At 44.9% G+C, this 22,229-nt stretch overlaps 4 protein-coding genes across 4 annotated transcripts in view; 1 reads left to right on the forward strand and 3 right to left on the reverse strand.

Moving 5' to 3' along the window:
- Positions 1 to 476: 476 nt before the first annotated feature.
- Positions 477 to 3,244, reverse strand: LOC131281085 (outer mitochondrial transmembrane helix translocase-like). The gene is made up of 4 exons (XM_058310342.1): positions 2,908 to 3,244; positions 2,306 to 2,544; positions 1,673 to 2,241; positions 477 to 1,570 (listed from the first exon to the last, which is right to left on the reverse strand). The coding sequence occupies exons 1-4, from the start codon at positions 3,072 to 3,074 to the stop codon at positions 1,457 to 1,459; spliced, it is 1,089 nt and encodes a 362-aa protein (XP_058166325.1). The 5' UTR covers positions 3,075 to 3,244; the 3' UTR covers positions 477 to 1,456.
- A 417-nt stretch (positions 3,245 to 3,661) lies between these two features.
- Positions 3,662 to 7,864, forward strand: LOC131282995 (CTP synthase). Its single transcript, XM_058312553.1, has 7 exons — positions 3,662 to 4,149; positions 4,255 to 4,514; positions 4,994 to 5,164; positions 5,240 to 5,996; positions 6,065 to 6,221; positions 6,892 to 7,030; positions 7,094 to 7,864. Exons 2-7 carry the CDS (start codon positions 4,349 to 4,351, stop codon positions 7,645 to 7,647), a joined length of 1,944 nt encoding a protein of 647 aa, XP_058168536.1. The 5' UTR covers positions 3,662 to 4,149; positions 4,255 to 4,348; the 3' UTR covers positions 7,648 to 7,864.
- Positions 7,865 to 9,319: 1,455 nt separating this feature from the next.
- Positions 9,320 to 13,367, reverse strand: LOC131283760 (glyceraldehyde-3-phosphate dehydrogenase 2). The gene is made up of 2 exons (XM_058312794.1): positions 13,240 to 13,367; positions 9,320 to 11,157 (listed from the first exon to the last, which is right to left on the reverse strand). The coding sequence occupies exon 2, from the start codon at positions 11,111 to 11,113 to the stop codon at positions 10,115 to 10,117; it is 999 nt and encodes a 332-aa protein (XP_058168777.1). The 5' UTR covers positions 11,114 to 11,157; positions 13,240 to 13,367; the 3' UTR covers positions 9,320 to 10,114.
- A 4,085-nt stretch (positions 13,368 to 17,452) lies between these two features.
- The window catches only part of LOC131282322 (6-phosphofructo-2-kinase/fructose-2,6-bisphosphatase-like), a 64,705-nt gene continuing 59,928 nt past the window's right edge, over positions 17,453 to 22,229 (reverse strand). Inside the window, exons 3-9 of the mRNA XM_058311750.1 lie at positions 19,589 to 19,774; positions 18,940 to 19,019; positions 18,471 to 18,854; positions 18,260 to 18,400; positions 17,838 to 18,165; positions 17,634 to 17,761; positions 17,453 to 17,548 (exon numbers count right to left, since the gene is read on the reverse strand). Of these exons, the coding sequence (XP_058167733.1) occupies positions 17,453 to 17,548; positions 17,634 to 17,761; positions 17,838 to 18,165; positions 18,260 to 18,400; positions 18,471 to 18,854; positions 18,940 to 19,019; positions 19,589 to 19,774 (1,343 nt within the window). The remainder of the gene's footprint in view (positions 17,549 to 17,633; positions 17,762 to 17,837; positions 18,166 to 18,259; positions 18,401 to 18,470; positions 18,855 to 18,939; positions 19,020 to 19,588; positions 19,775 to 22,229) is intronic.

Genomic DNA, 22,229 nt, shown 5'->3' on the forward strand with positions numbered 1-22,229 from the left:
CAATGCCGAAGACGTTCTAACGTTCGCGTATCCCTCGGCAAGGACCTTTTATGCTGGCTCGACGATGACCCGAGTCGTCTTTCGTGCACGATTCGTGCACAATGGGGAAAGCTTTCAGTGCGACTGACGCTCGGGTGGTTGGTGAAAGTTTTCCCCACGAAAGTTCGCAGACATCCTTACTATCCGGAATGCTTCATGGTGATGCCGCGGAAGAGAGATCCACAAACTAATTTTTTACCACATTCTTTAAATTAACAATAACTTATAATCCGTAAAAAGTAAAGCATCACCCAAACTATGTTTTTCTAGCGCACGGTTTGGTTCAACATTAAGCAAACCGCGTATCGAATTTAAAAAAAAAACTCTTCCATACTTCCTTGAATGGAGGCGCATGGTCTTTCACGAGTCCATGCAGATGATTTTTCTCACAATGAATTTAAAGCAGTAAAGCAATCGTATCGTATATTTTAGTGTACATATTCCACTTTATTTTCTCTGGATTTTAACTCACTGTTTTGCATCACTTTTAACGCGCTACTTACTCATCAGCCTTAAACCAAAACACTATATCCAATTACATTATTCTACATTTTAAGATGCCACCAAACGGAATCCATGAAAGTGAGGGGAAGAAACGAAAAGGGATGATGAAACGGTCAAGTGAATGAATCCGATATAGTATTAAACAAAAGCCTAATGCTATAAAGCGAACCTATCCAGCTATCGAACTGGTGCATTTTCTTTGTTTTTTTTTTTTGTTTAATGGTAATTTTTATGTGCGTAACATGCACCTACGTGTAATACACCATGAGCTGTTCGCTGGACATACAGTGAAGCAATAAAACTACCGCGCCTAGGTGAAGGTGTATGGCGAATCCATGGTTCCTCTGTGTATGCCAGGTAAATCTTACATCCGATTGTTTAAACAATTTGAACAATTCAACGTGTCCTTTGGAGGATAAATACAATATTGCGTACCCTTCGAGTCCGTTCTCGTTAGGATTTACATTTTAAGCTTTTTGTTTTGTCTTCATCATTTTCCGTCCTGTTACATGTGACAAACACATCAAGTGATGGTTCTTAAAACACTGATTCGAGGCTGTTAATCCGGAAGTTTAGTTTACTCGTAAATAGTGACTCTTTTTTCGATAATGGGTGTGTGTGTGTGTGTTTAAGTGTATAAAACTATGCGTCCAAGAACTTACTAGTAAACGTTAAACCAAATATTTTTATGTGCTTTTGCGTAAATATAGTATCCATCATGGCCTACCACATCCTTGCCAGCTATTTATGCACGCATCACGCAAGAGGAAGATGAATATTTATATTTTTTCGTTTTGAATGTAGAATTTCTTCTCTTTGTTAACACTCATTTCTATGTAGTTTGCTTTCTCTTGTAGACTAGTGAACAACCTGGAAATAACCATACGCCAACTAGCAATATCTCCTAGGCACCTTAATCCAAATCGATCCGTGCGTCACTAACCACGCCTGTAGTGTACTTGGAGTGTTTCATGCCGCGCAGCGATTCCGTCAGATCCTCCATTGTGATGGCGGGGGTACCCATTTCCTGGAAGGTTTGAGAAACGCCCGGCAACACACCATTTCCGTTAGCCATCGTCTTGGAGGATCCTTCAGCGGTACCATTGGCGTGTGCCTTGTTTGCAGCCGCTTGAACCGCTGCAATCATCTCCTTGCTCTTCATCACTTTCCGCACTCGGTGAACCGACGCGTTACGGCAAATTTCCTTCAAATCCGAACCGGAGAAACCGTTGGTTAGGCGGGCCAGCTGGGCAAAATCGATCTCTGGCGAGAGCCGCTCCTTCTGCAACACAAGTTGTAGGATTTTCTGGCGTTGCTCTTCACTAGGTAAGCCGATGTGGAACTGGGCTGGCATACGACGGAGAATAGCTTTGTCAAGATCCTGCGGACGATTGGTGGCCCCCATGACGATTACGGTCGAATCGGATTCGGTATTAAGGCCGTCCCAAAGCATCATAAACTGCGTTTTCATCATAGCCGTGGCTTCGTGATCGGAAGAGTTACGCGCGCGAAGGAACGAATCGATCTCATCGATGAAGATGATGCATGGTTGAATTTTTACCGCCAGCGAGAACACAGCCGACGCGAGCTTCTGCGACTCACCATACCACTTGTCCGTCAGCATCGCGACGTCCAGATTAATGAAGCGCATACCAGCCTCCTTTGCCGTTGCCTTGGCGATTAGCGTTTTGCCACAACCTATCAAATAGTGAAATTTTATCAATGTTTTGTCGACATACGCAGTGAGAAGTAACGTCCTTACCAGGTGGACCATAAAGTAACACTCCTTTCGGTGGTTGATAGAGCGCCGATCCGGCAAACATGTCACGGTGGCACACGGGAAACACGAGACTCTCCTTGATTTCCTCACACACGTGATCCAATCCGGCAATGCTGTCCCAGCTTTCAGAAATGTTCTCCGGCACAATCAAGTGGGACGCAATAACCATTTCGTATTCGTTTAGGTTCTGTACAGCAGATTTTTTGAGTGTGGGACTCAACCTAAAGTGGAACAAAAGTAGCGTCAGGTTGCAAATAACATTAAAAAAGAAACATTAATCATCATTCGACACATGGTGCATAGTGCAAAGGTATCTCCGAAACCTTCTGAACTCTTGTCTGCATAGCAGCCGTGTTAACAACGCGAAGTTATATAACGGTGCAAGAGGCTAGCGCCAACATCCATCGTAACCTCTTGTCGCTGTAAAAATAGCAACTGTTTGCCGGTAAATCTACCGCCATTCACAAAACCTGCAGAAAACAGTGCACGACCCAGAGCAAAGTGGCGCCTCGGCGGAACGTGCTCATTTGGTATGCAAGCGTAAACAGGGCACCCGGGACTGGTTTGGACTTTGCACTACTTACTTCTTCAGAATATCCTCCGCATGCTCGATGGCTTTCTTTTTGGTTTTGTTGGACGGATCCAAATTCCGGATCAACCATTTCGCAGAGTAGTAGGTGACGATTGATAACAGCGAGATCCGCAGTACGAACTGCACCACCTCGTTGCGTGATACGTTCACTCCAGACATTACGCTGTTGTTATGGGAAAACGTTTAACGCGTTCGGTATCCGAAGGACTGTGCCCGATGTTACGTTATCCTACGGCAGGAAACTGATTCTGGACCTTCGTAAAACGTTCCTCCTGACAAGGAGGTAATGACGAAATGCTTGCAGATCTTTTCTACCTTGTTTGCTACGTTTTCCACTTCTTTCTTTTCGTGTGTTCGCAGTTGACAGATCTGCTGTTCAAATGTCAAAATTCCGTGAATTTTGGCCCTAGTTTACACTACCAGTTGAAGAGTTCAATGCGGATCGGTAAGTTGGTGCTTACGGAATATTTTCAGTCGATGTTTTGTATTTATTCATTGCTTTTTGTGATGTAGTATTTTCAATACACAAAAGGAACAGTATTACCTAACGAAGCATTGAAAAGATCAAGTTTATCATAGCTCCTGCGTAAAAGGATTTTAATAAAATGTAAACATTGAAACCCGGTGAAAATGCTACCACAACAAAACATTTCGCACAAACACATCCAAATGCGCGCCAACACCTGACGGTTTGCAACTGACAACTGTCCACAATTGCGGTTCCGCAAACAAAATCATCAGGCCAAACCGCGTGCAAAGTCGGAATTCCGTCGTAGCTAATTATTGTGTGCGCAAAAAACGGTGCAAGAAAATTGTATTTCTGATCCGCATTCAGTTTGTTTCATACGGGACCGTGGTGTGAATCTCCGAATGATTTAATCGCGGCTATCGGATAGTACTTCAACTTGGATTTTAAGGCGATCAAGTGAAGAGCACATTTCCGATCCGGCTCGACGTCACTGCAAGGGCACTTCCTTTCTTTGTTTTTTTTTTATAATTTAAAGGGCTCGGAAAAGCGCATTGTGTTGGCGGGGTGGTTGTGGCTGTTTGTTTACAAACAGTTAACGCTAAGTAGAAACAAATATCTCATTAATTGAACACGAGGCCGTCTAGCAGCGCGTGTACATGTGCTTGAGTGGCGACGAAGACCGAAAGATTATTTTGCCAACGCAAGGTGCATCCGACAGTTTTTCGCACAAGAACTCCTAGTTCGTTGCAGCTGTAAGAAGAAGCCGTAAGTTGAATCGCCATTCGACAAACGTTCAAGATCGTAGGACGGCCCAAACCTGTTTGATTTTGTGCGTCAACAGCTGGACTCTTTTTTACCTGTTTCTTTCAGCAAACCTAATCACAAACCATAAGCAACGGGGACAGCGAGCGAAGGTGCTAATTTTGCCTGAACCAGTAGCAAACGCGAGGAAGCGAAAAAAGCCATGAAATACATTCTTGTGACCGGTGGCGTGATTAGCGGCGTCGGCAAGGGTGTTATTGCCAGTTCATTCGGTACGCTTCTGAACGCGTGCGGCATCGGTATCACATCGATCAAGATCGATCCGTACATCAATATTGATGCGGGGACATTTTCACCTTACGAGCACGGTAAGAAAACGACACTCGTCACACAAACACCCGACGAATCGGTCGTAAATTTGTGCGGTCAAATAATTGCAACACATACGATGACGGCGGTGAAGGTTATGCATGCCGTTTGCTACGACCGAACGCTGAAAAAGAAAAAAACACCGAGCAAATCGTCTCGGGCTCGCAAAATAAGGGAATAGTTTATTTTTAAACCAAACTGTTAAGAGAATACACTGCAGCACCCTTCTCTTTTCAACCTTTAGGTTCGATATATCCGGTTCTGTAAAAGTTCCTTTGAAAGGAATTGGAGACATTTGGTTTGTTGTTTCGAGACATTTTTAACATCAGGACGCTTTGTAATATTCGAGCCAAATCGGTTTCCTCATATATATTTTTTTTTAATTGCTGATTATTCAAGCCAAAAATATTCTCTGTCCTTATGGGCCATTGCTCCCCATCTTCCCATATCTGAGCTCTCATATGTTTCGCTGTTTTAGGTGAAGTATTCGTGCTCGACGATGGCGGCGAGGTCGATCTTGATTTGGGGAACTACGAACGCTTCCTGGACATAGTGCTGCACAGAGACAACAACATAACGACCGGAAAGATTTATAAAACGGTCATCGATAGGGAGCGTGTCGGAGATTACCTTGGAAAAACAGTTCAAGGTAAGGATCATTAGTGAGTGACGTTGTTTAGCTTCGGATGAATGATGTTGTTTTGTGTGTTTGTGCTTTCTTCAGTGGTACCACACATTACGGATGCAATCCAGGAATGGGTTGAGCGGGTTGCTAAGCAACCGGTCAAGCAGAACGTTCAACCGGAAGTGTGCATCGTCGAGCTGGGCGGAACGATCGGTGATATCGAGGGAATGCCATTCGTTGAAGCCTTCCGGCAGTTTCAGTTTCGCGTGAAGAAGGAAAATTTTTGCGTGGCGCACGTATCGCTCGTCCCGGCACCACGTGCAACCGGTGAACCAAAAACGAAGCCCACCCAAGCCAGCGTACGCGAACTGCGGGGCCTCGGACTGAGTCCAGATCTGATCGTATGCCGCTCGGAGCATCCGATCGGTGATGAAGTGAAGGACAAGATTAGTAACTTTTGCCACGTGGCACCGGAACAGGTGATCTGCATACACGACCTGTCGTCGATCTATCATGTGCCGCTGCTGATGGAGCAGGCCGGCGTGATCGACATCCTGAACGAGCGCCTGCAGTTGAATCTGCCCTCTCCCAGACCACCAGAGTTCATGCAATCGTGGCGCGATCTGGCCGAGCGGGTAGAGAACGTTTATAAAAAGGTGAACATCGCACTGGTAGGAAAGTACACGAAGCTGGAAGACTCGTATGCGTCCGTCGCGAAGGCGCTCATGCATGCGTCCATTGCGGCCGGTTATAAGCTGAACCTAAAATTTATTGATGCGTGTAATCTGGAGCGCCAAACGAAGGGCGAAAACCCTCACCTCTATTATGAAGCGTGGCATTCGTTGACCAACAGCCAGTAAGTGCCCTTCGGAAGCAAGTAGCTCCAGTCAGCAGGAAGAGCTAATTTTTCTTTATCTTCTACAGTGGCGTTATCGTGCCCGGCGGTTTTGGATCACGCGGCATGGAAGGCAAGATCCGTGCGTGCCAGTGGAGTCGTGAGAATAATAAGCCCCTGCTCGGCATCTGTCTTGGGTTGCAGGCGGCCGTCATAGAGTTTGCACGGAATGTGCTTTCGATGAAGGTAAGTTGAGGATGCAGTTGCTTGTGCTAGTTGGAGTATCACGCAAGATTTTCAAAGGGATCTGGTAGTTAGCACTTGGATAGGGTACGTTTTACCAATGAATGCAAAAACAAAATACGACCACCTCCACAACAGTGTTTGTTTGGCGATATGGCCTCTCAGCTTATTTGCTAATTGATAACAAAATGTGTCTTACATTACTTTTAAGATCACATGTAAACATTGTGTATTTTTCCACAAACATACATGCTTAAATAGTATAATGCCAAAACACTATTTAGCACTTTAAAAGTATTTGTATTGTTTACAGTTACTAGAAAAATGTACTTCAGTATGTTTACAGTAACTAGAAAATACCATAATGGTTGACTATTGTTCATGTTACGTTCTTCCGTTTGTTATAAAATCATGCATCGTTAAATATTTAGTATAAACGAAATGTTAAAATTAAATCCAAAAAAAGTTGAATGATTAATTTACGTAGATTGCTGGAAAATGTGGGTTTTTTGTCAATTATATATACCGTTATAATAAATTATTGATTACCAATTACCAATTAGGTACTGGGATCAAACCATCGAATAGTATTGAAATGAGTCTAACAAATAGTCGTTTTCTAAACCTCCCAGAAGAAATTTGCATTTAGGTTAACCCGTTCTTTGCTCCACAGGATGCCAATACGACCGAAGCCGATCCAGATACGGAATTTCCATTGGTGATCGATATGCCCGAACATCATACCGGCATGTTAGGAGGAACGATGCGACTCGGCAAGCGAACCACCATCTTCAAAGAAGACAGTAAAATAAGTAAGTTGTTATAAATTTCAGGCGACTGCTTGAAGTACATTTTGCAAACCTTTCTTATCACAGGAAAACTATACGGCAACAAAACACAAATTGAAGAAAGACATCGTCACCGGTACGAGGTGAACCCGGAGTACGTGGCAAAGCTCGAGGCACGGGGAATGCGTTTTGTTGGGCACGATTCCGAGAAGGAGCGTATGGAAATCGTCGAACTTGCCGACCATCCGTACTATGTGGCTGTCCAGTTCCACCCCGAGTATCTTTCGCGACCCCTCAAACCGTCACCACCCTTCATGGGTCTGATCCTCGCTGCAGTCGGCAAGCTGGACAGCTATCTCACCAATGGCCAGAAGGTGCTGCTAAACCAGCCGCTCAACAATCACGTTACGGCCAGCGAGAGTTCCAGCGACGACGATCTCTATCACGGTCGGCAACAGCAGCAGCAGCAACAGCGGGTTGGTGCCGGTCGTGCAAGCAATAGTAGCACGTCCATCGAGCCAACCCCGAATAGTACGTTGACGCCGATCAAACAAGGATCACCGGCAAAAATGAATGGAACTGCGGTGCCCAACAATATCGCCAAGGTGAACGAAGCCGTACACGAGAATGGAACATGTTGAACGAATTATACTGCATGTTAAACAAGCAGTGCCGGGATCCCTATTAGCTTGTATTACTAAAGTTTGAAAACAATATCGTAATATTCCTCCACCTTTCATCCACGCAATTGCAACAGTTTGAACTGGATGTCTGGCCGCCGTTTCAAAATCAAAAAGCTTTGATAGGCTCTACAATTTTGGAGCGAAACGCATAACGACTGCTTCTATTTTTTAATGAAAAGAATTGGCCATGTCGTTCGTCAATCATAATCGCTATGAAATGCAAACGTTTAAATGAAGCCACAACGTGACAGCGAGATCTACAGACGCATATGGTTGATACTGTAACAAGACGATAGAAGATAAAGTATAAAATCATGAGCAAGAATTCCTAGTTTAAGCAAAGAGATAGGATAATGATAATGGAAAATAGAAAGAGGTATAATTGACTCCATCAAAAAGCCGATGGATCCGAGAAGATTTAACACATTTATTTGATGTAAATTAGCTGTGCGTTATGGTTTATTTGTTATGTCACGATATAAAACGACGAACAATGTTTCCTTTTCATAGAACTTTTTGTAATAGCAGAAAATTGAAGCAGATATGTTATAAAGCTCGTTCAAATGTGTTGAACTTTTTCAATGCCTCGGTGGTAAAAAGTGCTAGTAAACTAACTCCTTATGAAAGTGTTAGGTATTAAGAAGGACAACTATGAGCAACGCATCTAATTTGTGATTTCCGAGGAAGACGTTAAATACTTTCTTACTATCTAGCTAAGGTAATATAAGTAAAAAACATTTTCAAATTTTCAAATTCAAATGTGTAATTCTTATAACGCTCTTCAAATAAACTTATGCAAAATGAAAACACCGCTTCGTGGAATTTATTGATTAATCATGTTTGCCAATGCCTATCATTTTTGATATACATATAGTTACGTTTCACGCAATCTAAGACAGGAAGCAGTTATGTAGTACCAGTTAACGGAAGTAGGATCTTCGCTGCGCCAGACCATTCCAAGCACCGTGTACCTGGCAGTAGCATACCCGGAGAAGACCCGATCGTACTTCGGATATGTTTCCTTAGTGCGGAACTGAAGCAGACGATCATGTTTGAGGGCACCAAGACGACGACCTGGACCAGAACGGACCAACAGGAACCCAAATAAGCTACCACATCATTCGTGACAGAACAAATCTTACCGATTAAAGGCAGGGACTTGCGCACAACACACGAACCAGCAGTCTGGTAAACTTTTGATATGTTGTTTTAAACCTGTCTGATCCTTTATTCAACACCAATGTTTTATCAAACTCATTCAGTACATTCCTATAGCTATATCAACGTATGAATTCATATTTTTGTTAACAATGTTAAAGAGAGTATAATATGTTATAAGATGCGTGAGTGCGATTCTCCCTTCTTATTGAAACAAATGTCTTAAAAAATCGGCTAAGCCAATAGGCATTAACTTGAAATAGTTTACTAATTAATATAATGCAACCAATGGAAATGAATGATCAAAGTAGTGTTTTTCGACATTATAACAATTGATAATAAAGACTTGTAATTATTTCAATGCTCCATCGTTTGAAATGAATTGCTCGGGGATCAACCATCGGGTAGAGATTTGATAAATTATTTTTCGGATGCTTCAACGCCGAACCAATAAAGCAATTCATAATTTATGTTGTGTTCTAGTAACGCTTTAGCAGTTAAATTTATTGTTTTATATCATTAATTCTTACCAACTAAACAGAACATTGGATTTTCTGCATGTGTGTCTGTGTGTCTCGTCTGTACCGTGTATGTATGTGTTGTGTGTCAGTGTTTTGTGATCTTTTCTGTTTTACATGCAACAAATAGGTTTGTAACGACCAGGCGCGATATAAATCGTTTCTTTGTTGTTTGCCGTTTTCTGAATTACTACGAGTATAATAATTTACGCAACTGCAGTTGTTAGTTAGCCTAGAGCGCTTCCGTTGTGATTTTGTTTTCTGTGCATGGCTCAACCCACATTCCCTAGCTCACCCAGTGAGAAGAGATGTGGGAGACGGGGTTAGCAAAGGAAAGTGATGGTGGTATCGGGAAAGATGATTGTGATGTTTGACTACTCCACTTCCACCAAACGTTGCAGGACAAAATAGTGCAAATAGAACCCAAAAGATCCTTTGGCAATAACATCGCACAATCTCCCAGCGATGCTATCGGTGGATCCTTTTCGCTACCTTACTAAAGTGGCAAGAGGATTGAAACCGCACCAATGAGCATTGATGTTAAAGGATCTGTGATCTTATGGCACTCAACGTCTTATCTCATCCTTAGGACGCCCCGAATGGTGTGTTTATTGCTCTTCCTTCCTTTTATCTTCGCCTTGCTTTCCCCATTTTACACAGCTTAGGTATGCGCTGCATTAGTATAGCACGTAGACTCTGTCGCCCTCTCCAGCGTCCTCCTCCTTACGGCTCTCTCAAGGTGAATGGATTTAATCCTTGGACTGCATGTACTTGATCAGGTCAACGACACGGTTCGAGTAGCCGTACTCGTTGTCGTACCAGGAGATCAGCTTGACAAACGTGTCGCTCAGCTGGATTCCGGCCTTAGCGTCAAAGATCGACGAGTGGCAGTCGCCGACGAAGTCGGTCGAGACGACCTCCTCCTCGGTGTAGTCGAGGATTCCCTTCATCGGGCCAGCGGCAGCCTCCTTCACCTTCTGCTTGATCTGCTCGTACGGGGCCGGCTTGGCCAGGCGGACAGTCAGATCGACGACCGACACGTTCGGGGTAGGCACACGGAACGCCATGCCAGTCAGCTTGCCGTTCAGAGCCGGAATGACCTTGCCGACGGCCTTAGCCGCACCGGTAGCCGCCGGGATGATGTTCTGGGCAGCGCCACGACCATCACGCCACAGCTTGCCGGACGGTCCATCGACGGTCTTCTGGGTGGCGGTGGTGGCGTGCACGGTCGTCATCAGACCCTCCAGGATGCCGAAGTTGTCGTTGATGACCTTGGCGAGCGGGGCCAGGCAGTTGGTGGTGCAGGAAGCGTTCGAGACAACCTTCATCGATGGCTCGTACGCGTCCAGGTTGACGCCAACGACGAACATCGGCGCATCGGCGGACGGGGCCGAGATGATGACCTTCTTGGCACCACCCTCCAGATGGGCCGAGGCCTTCTCGATCGTGGTGAACACACCAGTCGACTCCACGACGTACTCGGCACCAGCCTTACCCCACGGGATGGCCTTCGGGTCGCGCTCCTGGAAGACGGCGATCTTCTGGCCGTTCACCACCAGGAAACCGTCCTGGGCGGACACTTCGCCCTTGAAGCGACCGTGCGTCGAATCGTACTTGAACAGGTACACCATGTAGTCGACACCGATGAAGGGGTCGTTGATGGCGACCACCGAGGCACCCTTGGCCAGCGAGGCACGCAGCACCAGGCGACCGATGCGGCCGAATCCGTTAATTCCGATCTTCGACATGTTGTTGGTGGTGGTTGGTTTGTTAAAGTGTTAAAAACGACGAACTGTTCGGAGAGAGAAGACAAAATACAAAGGCATTAGTATGTGTTTCATTATTTTTCCTGGCATTTGCGATCATCAAAATAGCTTCAAGTTCAAGGCACACGGAGTGATTGTGAAGAGAGAAGGTGAAAAACGAATACGGCTATATTTACTTGGTGTGGATTTGTTTACTACGCGATCGCGTGCGGTTACTTCAATGCCGTTGAGGTTGCCAAAAATGTTAAGCGCAGATTGAAAATAGATTTCATAGAGTTAACTATCCACCGATGTATTTCCCTTTAAATTTTATATCTTTAAACTTGATTAAATTTTGACCACTTTCTTAAAAAAGACATCAATTTCTAATTTTGTCGTTATTAATGCAACAATAACTTGTAAAAAAAAAAAATGCAAATAGCAACCCATGCAAATCAGATATTCGTATACTTCTTATGAGTATATTTTGTAATTAAATTTCAAAATGGTGAAATGCTTTTTCCTTAACACGTTAAGCGCTATGCGCAAATTGCACTACTTTCCGTTCTGCCAGCGATTCGTAGAAACGCCGGCCTACCTAACGGGTTCTGTCGGTCCGAGCAGCTCGACGCCGGCTTAGGGGAAAGAACACTGTCGGCCCCATGGGCCCGACGTAGCGCTTAACGTGTTAACCTAACGATACGCGAAGTCTGTTACGGGAGGGGGCTTTGACCTGAAGGAAAGATCACAGACAGGGCTACTCCGTTACTTAACAGCCGGTTCTTCTGAGATCGGAAGACACTGATCATCGTAGCATAGTCTAAAAATAGCATACGGGCGACATGTCGTACCGAAAAGAAGGAACCTCTGTATGCGGATGATGGTACCGCCCGCCATCGCCATTCGTAATGGGGCGGTGTCCAATTTTAAGTCCATTATTCGGGAAGTGCATTAAGAGTCGTAGCTGGGGGTATTGACGATCATCTGCCTTACGTCAGAAAAATTGAAGGAGCAGAATGGTGGGATGCATAGCCAGCGCAAGGAGCATTATTTAATTAGAACACACCATTTCAACATCAAAGAATAGAGGAATTGTTATTGGCAATGTTATGTTTCACAGCTTACTCTTATAAAAAGAAAAGAAAGCTGTTCAAGTCCCTCCTCCAACAACTCCTACACCACCCAAAAAAATAAAATAAAATCGCGACACCGGCAAAAAAATAAATAAAAAAGCAAACTGCCACGCATACACGCTCGCTCGTGCCTAACCACCACTACAAGGCAAAGATGCATCGCGCGATATGAATAACGTTTTTGTGACCGAGAAGGTCGTTTGGAGGTCAGATGGAAAAATGCTCGCGTCGAGCGGCTTTTCTGATGCAAGTCGTCGGCAACTACTACACCGGATGATGCTAGGAGAGAAATTGCGTTCTGTTGTCGAGCCATCGTCGGGTGTTGATAAAAGCAGCCCACGGGCTGATGGGAATTCAATTATCAATTGATGATAAGAACCCATCCGAATGACTCTGGCGCTACGGATCGTGGGGAAGATGGGAGCAGAGCGAGTATGGTTGGGCAAGAAGGATGATCCAAGGATTGTGTAACAATCTGGCGCAATTAGCAATCTAAAGCATCCGTATAAGCACACCATCCTCGCCATACCCGTGTGACGATCTTTGCACAACAGGACGAAAGTGAAAGTTCCTAAAAGAGGCGTCCATTAAAGGAGAGGCCATTTTCCAACATTGGTTGCGAGGGAAAAATTGAACATCCATTTTCCATTCAATGGCGCGAATGGTGAAGCACAGGCACTATATTTTCACTTTCGCGTGCCATCTATTTATGTTCAATCGAAAATCGATTTTTCACGACTGTTCTAGGAAAGGGTAGCTCGCTTTCAAACTTATGCAATTTAACGCATCGAGCGAAAAATCCCAACCAACCCGGAAAACTACACCACATACACAGGATAAAAACTTGTTTCACTATTTCGCGAACTATTTCATACCACTGGAAACAGATTATCACACTAATTGACGTTGGGTAGAAGTGTGGAAAAGATAACGAGGAAATGCACTACTAGGGGGGGTGGCCCTTTACCAATTCCAACTCTAACTGGCTCTACTTACCGTTCCTGGTATTCCCGAGGGGTAGCTGTTCACACGTCGGCTTCTGAAAACCTAGTGTCGAATCAAGGGCAAATGGTTTTGTGTTAAATGCTGCTCAACCCGCGGTTCCGTCGCCTTCGATGGTGGTGGTTACACGGTGGAGAGTCGCCGGTCATGCGCAGTCCAAGATGTCACGCACACGCGCCAAGCACGAAACACACATCGGTTCAGCTAAACCAGTTCCGCAAACGAATGTTCGTGCATTTTCTAACCGTAGCGTGGAAGAACACTGTTGTTTGCGGTATTAATGAATAATAAAATAGCGTGCAAGCAATAAGACATGATGAATGCAAAAAGCCTTAAAACGCTACCCTTCTGAAGGTCTCTAAATCCCTCCTTAGCATACAACATGGGGATTCAGATTGAGAACCTCTGCATCCAAATCAAATTCGAATGTGTGTGCCGCCTCTATTCATACGACCGGCGTTTCGCGAACGTACCACACACATACTTTTGCCGGCTTAAAATGATTAGTTTATCCATTATTGTTTCCCTACAGAAGATCGCGGATCGGGCGCGGTTGTGTCGTCCATCTCTCGTAAAGAGTGCTAAAAGAAAATACCACCGAGGATCACGATCTTGAGCCACAAGATTTTGTTGGCAAGCATATTCGGTTTTCGGTATTTCTTTTAGATTAGGGTCGATCAAGTTCATGTTCGAGTGTTTTTTAGTTTTGTTTTGATTGTTCCTTTCATTCTTCCCTCGCCATGCCTGGCAAGAGTGAGATTGCCAAGATTACAGCATGCGGAATGACCCCATTTGACCCTTCGAGAATGTGCACAAGAAAGACACACGTGAACAAAGAATATTTTATGTTCAAACCGCGTGTGTCGAAATTATCTTAGTAATCATCATTTCAGTAGTTGGCCATGAATCGAACCTCAACATACCCGTCTGTTTGCATCAAATTTGTGCAATTCGTGACGAAACACACGCAATACACACGCAACCGACACCATCTGTTTCGGAACGGTATCCATTTCCCCTTCGTATAGCCTACTTTCGGGCGCACAACACCAACACGTTGTGTGTGGAAAACAACGGGAACAAAAAACTTTGAAAGATTCACTTTCCATCGTACACCGTAAACTTTTCCCCGCTTTTCACGCATTGGTGGTTGTGTTTGGCTTGGCAATTTCCTTTCGGCATCGTTTTCCTTAGCTGCCTTCAGAAGTATGTTTGACATTGGGCAAGGGTATTTGAGAAAGGAATTAAAGCAGTTATAGAAAACCACAGCATCTCACAGGAAATTTTAAAAATTGTCCATCTTCGGCCAAGGAAATTAAATAGGAATGGAACGAATCATCTGCTATGAGTTGAAAACATTCGACGACAGGTTGCACAAGGGTGAAGTCAATTAATGTTCGAACTTGCCCCCTCGAACAATTGCGTTGACAACAAACAACCTTTTCTATCGCTTCCATGCCTTCCACGCTTTGATAAGCTAATCTCTTGGTTTTGGACCCGCAACGCAACGCCATCGTTGAATGTTTATTTTATTTTTCCAGCTCAGATGGGGGCACGACTGTCGGATTAGAGTATGTGGCTGCTGATAATCGAACATCGTCCGTTCTTTCTTACACCAAAAACGATCCCTTATTTCTATCTCCATTCATTCTCCACTATGCATGCCGTACGCCAGATGACTTTCATTTTCGTTCCATGTTTCCAACGGGATTTTCACCCGGAGAGCACCGGGGTCGGTCCGATTTTCGGATGTCCGCGAGAATGACCTTTCTGCATGTGGTAGCACTATGTGCGCAAGCTCGCACAATATTTAATTTCTTCTTTCGTCGCAGACGAACACGCGTGGTGGCGGCGATAATAAATTCAAATTCAAGAGCAGCTCAATGTGACACCGCGCCTTCGACGTCACTGATGTTTTCCACGTTTTTTCCCTCCGTTTTTCGTTTCTTATTTTTGAGTTTTGTTCATACATCTTATAACTGATTTGTACGAACATCTGACGCAAGTTGTTTACAAACAAGTTGGGCGAGCTGATAGGAAACAAAGTTGTTTGTGCGTAATTTAGGTACCGAAGACTATTGTGAATATGTCGAGGTGATGATTTTTTAAATTAATTCATAACTCTTGCTTGATAGTATGATCATTATTTTATGAATTGTTCTTCAAGTCAACTTTGGAAGCCATGGTAACCGTTAAAATAATTATAAGTTATTTTTAGTTCACAAAAACGTAAACGTGCTTTGTACAACTCTCGAATGTTACATTTCAAAATGTTTTATGTTATTCAATAATGCTTAAAAAATGCATGACAAATTGTCTAAATTTATGTTTAAAGGCATCATTAATTTAACTTGGTAAGTGTAATAGCATTTTATTTAAAAAGTAATAAATTTACGAAAAACCATGAAGCCATTCTGATGGCATTTAACCACCCTTCCTTCTAGAGAGGAAAACTAATCCTGCTTGGTATAGAGAAGTGTGATAAAAGCGGAATGTAAATTACGTATTGATTTTCTATCGGAAAGGTTGTCACCGAACAGACTTCGAGGCATCTAAATTGTACCCTGAACCCAACGTTGCATTGCGGCCTTCCCAGGTTATCGCAACACGCACCGAAATAGAACACCGATTGACGTTCCCGATTTATTTTTTCTCTTTCTTCCGTAAAAAGTAATATCAAACCACACCGGCGGTTCAGTTCACATACGTTTTCCGACACATTTTAATCGAAGGAAACCCAACCAGTGGAAAAACGAGCAGCAGGAAAAACAAATGGTTTATGCAGTGAACCGCAAGCGAATGCGAACCCCCTAAAGTTCGGATGATTCGATTGGGAAAAGGTGAACTGACTGACGCAGATTTCGCCGTCGATCGAGGATCGAGGGACTGGCTTTCTTTCTCGTTCTATTTACGGCCTTTGGTGCCACGAAGCGTATCGGTTGAAAGATTTGTTTCTTTGAACGTTGTTTATCTCTATTTTTCTTTTCATTTTATTCAGTTATATATGTTTAAAACAATAGCTTTCTTACATTGTAAAAATAAACTTTCACTACCAAACTAGAACCTAACCGTTTTACGTTTTCTTTTCAGAACATGGGTGTGTTTGTGTCGATGTGAACTTTATCTCCAAACCTTTGCTATGATTATTCCCAACCCTCTGCTTCTGGTTTGCTTGCCCTAACTTTCTACTATTTTATGCCCCTTTCAGTGTCCCCCGATTGTGTACGCCTTTCTTTAGCATTTCAGTTGCAGATCCTTTACTTTGCTTTGCAAATTGATCATTGGTTTTTCTTATCTCTTTTCTTCTTAGTCATTTTTGTCTTGAACCCGGACATAAAGTTTAACTTTTTGTCTGCACGATTGTTTCATTGTTAATTTTGTTTTCTGTTCGTGTCGTCCACTCCGAGCGGGAGCGTCGCTCTTCCAAAGGAAAAACTGTTTCAAAAATGTAACATTCTGGCCCATTAAATCACACAGCTGTTTTTACACTTAACTTATGAAATGCACAATCATCATCCGGGTAAGGGGGTTAATTCTATCTCATTTCTTATTCCTCCAACCAGCTACCTGCCTGACTAAAACCTTTGTGTGTCGGTGGTCAACGGAGCGCACATGGGGCAGGATCTAATATATGTTGAATGGCAATTCAAAATGGTATTAAGTCACCAAAACAAAACAAGTAATATTGAACGATCTACAAAGAACTACCGTCCCTTCTGGTCTGCCACAACCGTTCATGCTTATTCGGTGCATTTCTCTATTCAATTTCCCTCTATTGCAAAGCGGTGCATTTTCTGGGTCTCTAATCTAAAGCGTGTGTGCTGCTGCGTAATCCCTACCTCAAAATTACAATCACTCGGTTACTTTTTGTTTGTTTGTTTGTTTTGCGGACCTTATTATCGATTTGTACAAAACTATGGAAGAACGGTTGAATTGGTTGCTTGTGCAGATTAGCGCCATTTTCTTGTTTTCAGTTAGCAACTGTTTTCTGTTGCACCGGGTATTATTTTGTTGAGCTACATTGTCACTTTTCTGTTTTTTTTTCGTGTTTCTAACTGCTAACAAGTGATGTTTTGAATTCAGCTGGGGTACGTTGTAAGAAGACAGGAAGGACTCCAATTTGATGGTGGAAATGTACAGGGAAATCGAGAAATTTCAATAGGATCGCGGTGCGTAATGATGCTTTCCTCTCCCGGTGCCTATCCGTTTAACTGATCGTGGACATCTGTTGCGAAAGTGGAGCGTCGAAGTGAGCCGGCACAGTAACGAGTGCATCGGCCGTAGTGCGAGAAGTAGAGCAATTCTATGAAAGGAAAAGAATCGGTTAGTATGAAGGGGTTGAAGTTTTGTTTGAAATTCAAATACTCAAATCAAATTTCGAGACTAACCTTCGGCTGGATACGATAAGTATCGACACATTCCACCTTGAGAGGAACCGTCTCTACCACAAAGTCGTACCCGTACGATCGCACAACCAGCAGCGTGTGAAGCGGAACGTTGATGTACGGTACATCGTCTGGTAGGAAGCGAGAAGAGGATTTTCATTAATTGTTTCCATCACCAACTTGCATTTTCCTTCCATCCACACATACCCGGTTTAACACCCTTAAAGTACGCCATAATGCACCGCAGCACCGCTTGGTGGGACACAACCAGAACGTCGGTATTCGTGAGCAGCGCTTGGACTACGCTGTCCACCCGTTGAAGAAGATCGAGGTAGGATTCACCGTGTGGGTAACGGTATTTGAACTTGTCCTGGTCGCGCCAGGCAAACTCCTGCGGGAAGCGCTCCTGGATCTCCTCGTATGTGAGGCCCTCGCAGATGCCAGCGTTGATCTCGTTCAGATCTTTAATGGCCGCCCGCGGCCCAGGGATGTTCTGGACCGTGGTAATAGTGCGTCTCAGTTCCGACGTCCAGATCTTGAGTGGGAGTATGAGAGACATAGCAGATAAATAAAACATAATCGCAAGTGGTTCGATAGAATCGAATATGGAAATCGATCAATTTACTGACCACTTTCGGTCGGGGGCTGTCCGGGGCTGAACCGGGGCCACCCAGCTGGCGGGCAAGTCGTTCGGCGTACTTCATGCCTCTTGGCGATAGATCAGCGTCTCCTCCGATACGCCCCAACACGTTGTACTCTGATTCACCGTGCTAAAAGAAAGCGACAAACGGAAAGATTAGTGTCCACTTCTTTTACAAAAAGCAAAAGATATTTGCCTACCCGGCTAAAGTAGAACGTCTGCTGGCGGATGACGGGACTGGCCAGCACACCCAGGATCGCCGTCTGGATTGAACCGCGTACTCCTCGAGCCGTCACGGAATGGAACATGGGATCCTCGGAGTTGTTGACCGTTATGAGCGGTCCCTCGGTGGGTGCGCACGGTTCGAACGCGGGCGAATGCCGTTCGTTGGCCTCCCGGAAGCGACACTCCCAGTCTGTGCTCTGGTCGAGGTTGTGATAGAACCGCACGGTATCGGCAATGTTTTCCTCCAGACACTTTTCGTTGCACGTGAACTCGATCAGCAGCTGGTGGTACACGGAGTCGGCACAAAATGTGGCCACCGCCTGGCGGGACGCCCGTGTCAGGTGCATTCCATCGATAATCTATTGGGAAAGGGATAGATGATATCAGCGATTAGTGATATTCGATTTCCATGCTCTTGTGGGCCATAATGGGAGCGTTTCTTACCGCAACATTATTTCCTTCCTTGAAGAAAAGACTAATCTCACGGAGCGTTTCGTTGGTCGCATTTTCTTCTACTGTAAAAACTGTTGGAATATGTACAAGATGTTAATTAATTATGGAGTTACATATTGATGGGCAGGGTAAAAGGTTTTTGTGGAAGCGAGTTGTCTAGCAAATTAAAATTTAGTCAAGAAAAATTGTCCGTGTGGTAATTTTTTTTTTTTTTTTTGCTACTACGATTTATATGGCTTCAAAAACATTGTCAGCAACAAAAACAAGTCTTCTTACCAGCACATTATAGACGGTATCCATAACATGACTGTGAATCTACCATTCCTTCCAAAAGCGAGAAAAAGGTCTCAACATTTACAACGCTTGCTTTCGCTCGCAAGTAAACAAACACTTTCGAGTACAGTCTGACCTTCAAGCGTGACATTGAGATCGTTTTCAGTTTTCGTGTGCCTGGAAAACATGACCGGTGGCCTAGCGTGGAGGACACAGTGGACTATTTGCTTCGTGCGTAACATCCACAACCCTCTCCATCGTTATTTCCGAGCGGATGGCAATTTTTGATCCATAGAATAATAATGTGTCTTCGTTCCGTTCGATAAGCACATAAAAATTAAACAATTCGTAGCAAAATTACGCTTACCTTTGGCGCTCTCGCCCCGCCAGCTCAGGTGGCGTGCGACTTTGTGCGAGGCAAGCGATTTCCCTCGGCAGGGCAACCCGACGATGGTCACGACGAGCGGAGCTCGCAGGGGACACGGTTTCACTGAACTCCCGGGTACTACTGCGGTGCCCGTAACCACCATCGTTGCAGGTCCGTCACGCAGTCCTGGAAAAAGGGAAAATAATAAAAGAACGGTGACATTAGCGAGAGTCCATGAGCAAAAGGGAAGCTAAGGATATTCGACGACGACGAAGAGACCGGCGGTTCGTTCATTGTTCGCGTGCAACTTGTGGGTCGGTGTGTTTTCAATTGTTTTTCCGACACAGTGTGCCCTGGCGGGGGTTGGACATTGAAACAAATCACGTCATTCGGCGACGATGATCTCAGAAAGCCACCCTTGCTGCCGTAATCAAATCGATTTCGAACATTTTACGCACATACACAACTGGGAAAATAAAAATTTACGAAAATAAAACCGCCCCAATCTAGCACTGCCCACCTCACTGGGTGATAAAATCTCTCATGATAGCACGCTCGCATGAACAAACACACCATCACAACCAACGTCTTCCTGCTGGCCAGAAAAAGACCTTCTAGGGCCGCAGAGTGGTAAACTTCTACGGGTCGGACAATAACCTAATCTGAGTAACCCGTTGCCAATGGCCCACACGCTGCCATTCGACCGCAAGTAAACAAAACGAACATGGGATGCACTGCACAGTGTGGAAGAAACCGGGTCGTTCGTGGCGGCAAATCTGGCGAAGCTGACGAGCTTGGGTTGTCAATGCGGTTTTGGCCATTTACTTGCGATTGTGCACTTATCATCGCCGCCGTTATCGTCGTCGTCTCCGTCAGCGTCATCGTCGTCGTCGGTGGCGGCGACGGTCGACGCAGCAGCAGCAGCAGCAGCAACGCACATCAGCGATGGTTCCGGCGGACAGCAGTTCATGTGTATCGGGAGCGATGCACAAAACTGAAAACAAAAGTGAAATTTCCACCGCGCGCCAGTGCTGCTGCGTCGTCGTCGTAGTCGTGGCGTGGCGTGTGTGCCAGTGTACCTTTTTGGTCGGTTCGGATGTTCCGTTTCGTTTCGACCGCTTGGCACCACCGCAATAACAGCGAAGGAACAAGAAAGAGAGAGAGAGAGGCACAGTACACTACACCATCACACACCGGTGCGCGGTACGGGCGGCATCAATTGCGCCAGGACTTTACGTTGGGGATGTACGCAACAAGCACGAGGTGAAGAAAAACCTCTTCTGCCAGCCAGACCGGCCTCTGCACTAACTGCGTGCCGACGTGCCGGGGCGAAAAAAGTGTGCGTCCGTGAATGTATGCGTGGCGCTGCTACGGGGGCGCCTGCTTGGATACCCCGCGGTTTGGCCCACGATGCGAGAGCAATACCGTCTTCTGGGGGCCACGCTCTAGGGGTGCGCATGTGTGTGCGTTACCGCCATCTCCACCCTATCTACCCCTCCTGTCCCATGGGCGAGGGGATGGTGCGTGCGAACCATGCCAACCGTCGAGAGAACCCTTCGGCGCGGGGAACAACGCGTGCACTATTCCGTGGAGAGACCCGTCCGGTTGCGAGAGAATGCCGCTCTCGTCGAGCCGCCGAAACGAAGGCAATGACCCACACATCTGTGTTTTCAGGTGGGCGGGTAATGATAACGGGGGAGGGTGCTGGGAGGCAGCGAGAAAAGGGATATACCAAACAAATCCGCGAGCGCCAACCGGCGGGTTCTACGAAACCTGTCCGCGGGATCGACACATTGCGAGTACTGAGGATCGCGAGTTTGTACGACGCGACAAAACCCCCCTCTAGCTCATGAGCAATCAGCTAAGAAAAACTTTATGTTTTCCACCCGCGGCCAAACCAATTGTCGACCGATTGCTGGAGGTAATTGGTTTTACAAATCGAAAAGAAAATAACCTCTGACCTCTGACTGAGGGGCGCTGGCGAAATATGCTTCCTCTGGCAATATAGTACAACAAGTCTGTGAAGTTTCGGGTAGCTGTGCAGAATAAGTGTTTAAAGTATTTACTGTAAAACCTTAGATTTGGGATTAGTTTGTGTCTACTGGGAAAACAAATATAGAACATGATTTTGCATCGGGGAACTGGTATCCAACCCGGAGGACTAGTTATTTCTATGAGGGAAATATTCAAGGCACTTCAGATAAACATTTTTCCCTGTCTGCTTGAAACATGAGTCGCAGACCCCATCGCAATGGGAAAACCGGTTGTGTTCTACATCTAAATTATGCGTAGGTTGCCTAGAAGGATTACAGCAACAATAAGCAGCTCAGTTGGTACAGTAAGTGACAATTCAAAATGATAAGTTAATAAGGTTGACAGAATATGTATGAAAACCAGTTCATACTAGTACAAACTATTCATTTGCGGATTACTAGAACAATTTGGGAAAATTGGGAAAAAATCTCAGCAGGATGATTTAAACATTCGGCATCTAAAAATACCAAAAAACAATCCATTCATGTGGGCATTATTTCCCGTTTAAAGTAGGACAGAGTACGATAATCTTTTATCCGTCCACATATTTTTGCACCAAATGATCTGAATGCATTAACGACGGAAACAACCCAAATGACCTCACACT

This window comes from Anopheles ziemanni, chromosome 2 (assembly GCF_943734765.1).
Source record: "Anopheles ziemanni chromosome 2, idAnoZiCoDA_A2_x.2, whole genome shotgun sequence".
NCBI lineage: Eukaryota > Metazoa > Arthropoda > Insecta > Diptera > Culicidae > Anopheles > Anopheles ziemanni.